General features: G+C 53.0%; 1 protein-coding gene across 1 annotated transcript; it reads left to right on the plus strand.

Annotated features, from left to right (window-relative positions):
• Positions 1–265: 265 nt before the first annotated feature.
• Positions 266–2,323, plus strand: LOC124695570 (xyloglucan galactosyltransferase KATAMARI1 homolog). The gene has a single exon (XM_047228400.1). It carries the CDS (start codon positions 266–268, stop codon positions 2,027–2,029), a length of 1,764 nt encoding a protein of 587 aa, XP_047084356.1. The 3' UTR covers positions 2,030–2,323.
• Positions 2,324–3,572: the final 1,249 nt, after the last annotated feature.

Raw genomic sequence — 3,572 nt, forward strand, 5'->3', positions numbered from 1 at the left:
GCCTCTCCCTCCTTCCTTCCTTCCTCCCCCAAAATCAAAACCAAAACCAAAACCAAAACCTCCGCACGGCCCGCCGATCCGTTTCTTCCGCGGCGTGCTCCGCTCCGGATTCCCATCGCCGCGCGCCGCTAGAGGTGTTCCCGGCGCCGATGCGGCGGGGCCCTGACCTGTGACGGCGCTGGCCTGTGATTGCGGATCGGGTGTCGCTGCGGCGGCGGCGGCGGCGCGAGCGCGAGGGCGAGGGCGGGCGCGGCAGGCATCTAAAATGAGGCGGCGCTCCGTTCTGCCGTCCCACCACGACGACGCGGACAAGGGCGGCGGGAAGGCGCCGCAGTCGCGCCTCTGCTTCCTCGCCACGCTCTGCGTCGTCTTCTGGGTCCTCATCTTCTACTTCCACTTCTCCGTCCTCGCCACCGACCCCGACGGCCCGCCCGTCGCCGTCGCCACCCAGGCACGCATTGCGCGCCACCACGACCTCCCGGAACACCGCGTCTCCAACCCCGCACCCTCCGTCGCCTCGGACCCACCCCCTACCACTGCCACCCTCCCCAAGGACGAGCAGCCCTCGGCCGTCGTCCAGGCCCCCCCGAAGGAGTACCCGTTCCAGCGCGCGCTCAGGACGGCGGAGAACGCGAGCGACCCGTGCGGGGGCCGGTACATCTACGTGCACGACCTGCCGCCGCGCTTCAACGAGGACATGCTGCGCGAGTGCCAGCGCCTCAGCCTCTGGACCAACATGTGCAAGTTCATGAGCAACGACGGGCTCGGCCCGCCGCTCGACAACCAAGACGGGGTCTTCTCCAACACCGGCTGGCACGCCACCAACCAGTTCGCCGTCGACGTCATCTTCGGCAACCGCATGAAGCAGTACCAGTGCCTCACCAACGACTCCTCCCTCGCCGCCGCCGTCTTCGTGCCCTTCTACGCCGGCTTCGACGTCGCCAGGTACCTCTGGGGGTACAACATCTCCATGAGGGACGCCGCGTCGCACGACCTGGTCTACTGGCTGAGGAAGAGGCCCGAGTGGGATGTCATGGGCGGGCGCGACCATTTCCTGGTTGGGGGAAGGATTGCATGGGATTTCAGGCGGTTGACCGACGAAGAGTCTGATTGGGGCAACAAGCTGCTCTTCATGCCGGCAGCCAAGAATATGTCCATGCTGGTTGTGGAGTCGAGCCCATGGAGTGCCAATGACTTTGCGGTACCGTACCCGACGTACTTCCACCCTGCCAAAGATGCCGATGTCTTCGCTTGGCAAGATAGAATGAGGAGCCTGGAGAGGCCCTGGTTGTTCTCGTTCGCGGGGGCTCCTCGTCCTGGCGATCCAATGTCGATTCGAGGGAAGCTCATCGAGCAGTGCAGGGCATCGAGTTTCTGTAAATTGCTGGAGTGTGACCTTGGAGAGAGCAAGTGCCACTCCCCAAGCGCAATCATGAAGATGTTCCAGAGCTCTCTATTCTGCCTGCAGCCCCAGGGTGATTCCTTCACTAGAAGATCTGCCTTCGACTCCATGTTGGCTGGCTGCATACCCGTTTTCTTCCATCCTGGTTCAGCCTATGTCCAATATACATGGCACCTTCCGAAAAACTACACGAGGTACTCCGTCTTCATTCCAGAAGCTGGCGTCCGTAACGGAAATGTCAGCATTGAGGAGATTCTAAGAAGTATCCAGCCAGACGTTGTCAAGCAGATGAGGGAAGAGGTTATCAACCTCATACCGAGGGTTATATATGCTGATCCAAGGTCGAAGCTGGAAACCCTCAAGGATGCATTTGATGTTTCGGTAGGGGCGATCATTAACAAAGTGACGCAGATGAGAAGAGATATCATATCAAACAGCGAAGATAAAGATTTTGTTGAAGAGAATAGCTGGAAGTATGCTTTGCTAGAAGAAGGGCAGCGAACAATCGGAGCTCATGAATGGGATCCGTTCTTCTCCAAGCCCAAGGACAAAGGTGCGGATTCTAGCGATTCATCTGCTGAAGCAGCCAAGAATTCTTGGAAAATCGAACGAGGAGGTCAGAGTTAGACCGTACAACTAGCTGCTCTTAGAGATGAGATGAGATGTGATGAAGGGAGCAAAAGAGCTGTCCTCGCTGAGGGTTCTCTGATGCAAATACGTTGTTAAAAGTTCCCTAGACGCTGTAGTTTTGGTGATCGTGTATGTTCTTGATGATCCAGCCCCTACAGTTGTAAGAATCGGTGCCACCAAAAGTGTGTTTGAGAAAAAAAAATGACATATAGCCGTTGCTTTGTCTCTATAGATACACTTCTCATACTAGAATTTTTGTTTGTTTTGTTGGCCCAATAATGCTCTGTAAATCCTTGCAAGATTTAGAGGCATATCAGTTTTGTTGCTCTGCTATTTTCAGTATTTGGTTTGTTTTACTCCAGCTGCATGACTTGGAACTCATGTGTGCTATCTTTTGATATGATCAATTAGCTAATTCTCAAGCTGTGACCTGTAGGGATGCCTGTTTCTTCATGCAAGACATTGCTATTTCCTGATTTCTATGTTAAATGGACAAACAGTATAGTGACTGGTTAACTGGTTCAGCAGCACTGTGGTAAGAAAGATGCTGTTGTGTGAAGTAACTATTCGTTGATGCTGCTTTAGCTTGGAAGGGAAACACAGAGCCTTGTTCCATCATTTGTGAATGAGTCTCTGTTCATGGTGATGTGCCTGTCTGCCTGAATCATGTGAGAAGTTAATATGGCCATGTGGGGATACCTCTCAGCAGTTCACAGAATGCTGATACACTCTCATGTTTCCTCACATTGTGGTTTCATCGATCAGGTAGTGGAATCAAGGCCGTGGGACATTTGTAATAAAGGCTGCGAGTCAATTCCACCAAGACAATATTTCATACTAGTATGCTTTGTTCATGGCAGCGTCTTCCTGAAACTGGTTGAGCATATCATGGTCTTTCTGAAGTCTGAAGGATGAAGCGGGAGATGATTTCGAGCCCCGAATCCCAGGTACATGCTCTCTGAAGCTAGCTCCTCTTTTCGAAAAAGCTTACATTTGGGGAATGCAGTAAAGCGCTTTTGAATGCAGTACTCGCTCTTCGTTTCTTAAAGCTGTGGTGGATCCACCCCTTGTCTGTTCACCTGATTCCTGCATATGTATTTTGTCCGTGTGGGCAGACAATGCTCCTTGCTGACATATAAATCTGACAGGAGGTCAGTATCGAGGTGCTATTAAGTTAATCCCACCACCAGGAAATTCGGGTGTTCTTCTATTTGGAGAGGAAATTAAGGTCTATTGTCGAAACACCATGTTGCTGTCGAGTCAAGAAAGGGCAGCCAAGTCGCATCGCCAACAGCAATGGAATGCAAACAGTAGTAATGCTTCGCACGTCGCCGGTGAACTTGGCAAATTGACAGGAAAAGGCGTGGCACCGTCCCGGCCTTTGGGATCTCGAATTCGGGCCCTTGTCCATGCAATGCAGGCAAGGCATGGTGTCGCCTCCAAGCATGGGATCCAATCATCGGTGCGTGGTGAGGTTAGGCGTGGGGTTATTATATTGGATTGAATGGCGATGCTTTTGAGCCGCATCTTCTGTTTTAAT

Source organism: Lolium rigidum, chromosome 3 (genome assembly GCF_022539505.1).
Source record: "Lolium rigidum isolate FL_2022 chromosome 3, APGP_CSIRO_Lrig_0.1, whole genome shotgun sequence".
Taxonomy (NCBI): domain Eukaryota; kingdom Viridiplantae; phylum Streptophyta; class Magnoliopsida; order Poales; family Poaceae; genus Lolium; species Lolium rigidum.

Coding starts and splice junctions, on each gene's coding strand:
- LOC124695570 (XM_047228400.1), top strand. CDS start 266: ATGAGGCGGCGCTCCGTTCTGCCGTCCCACCACGACGACGCGGACAAG.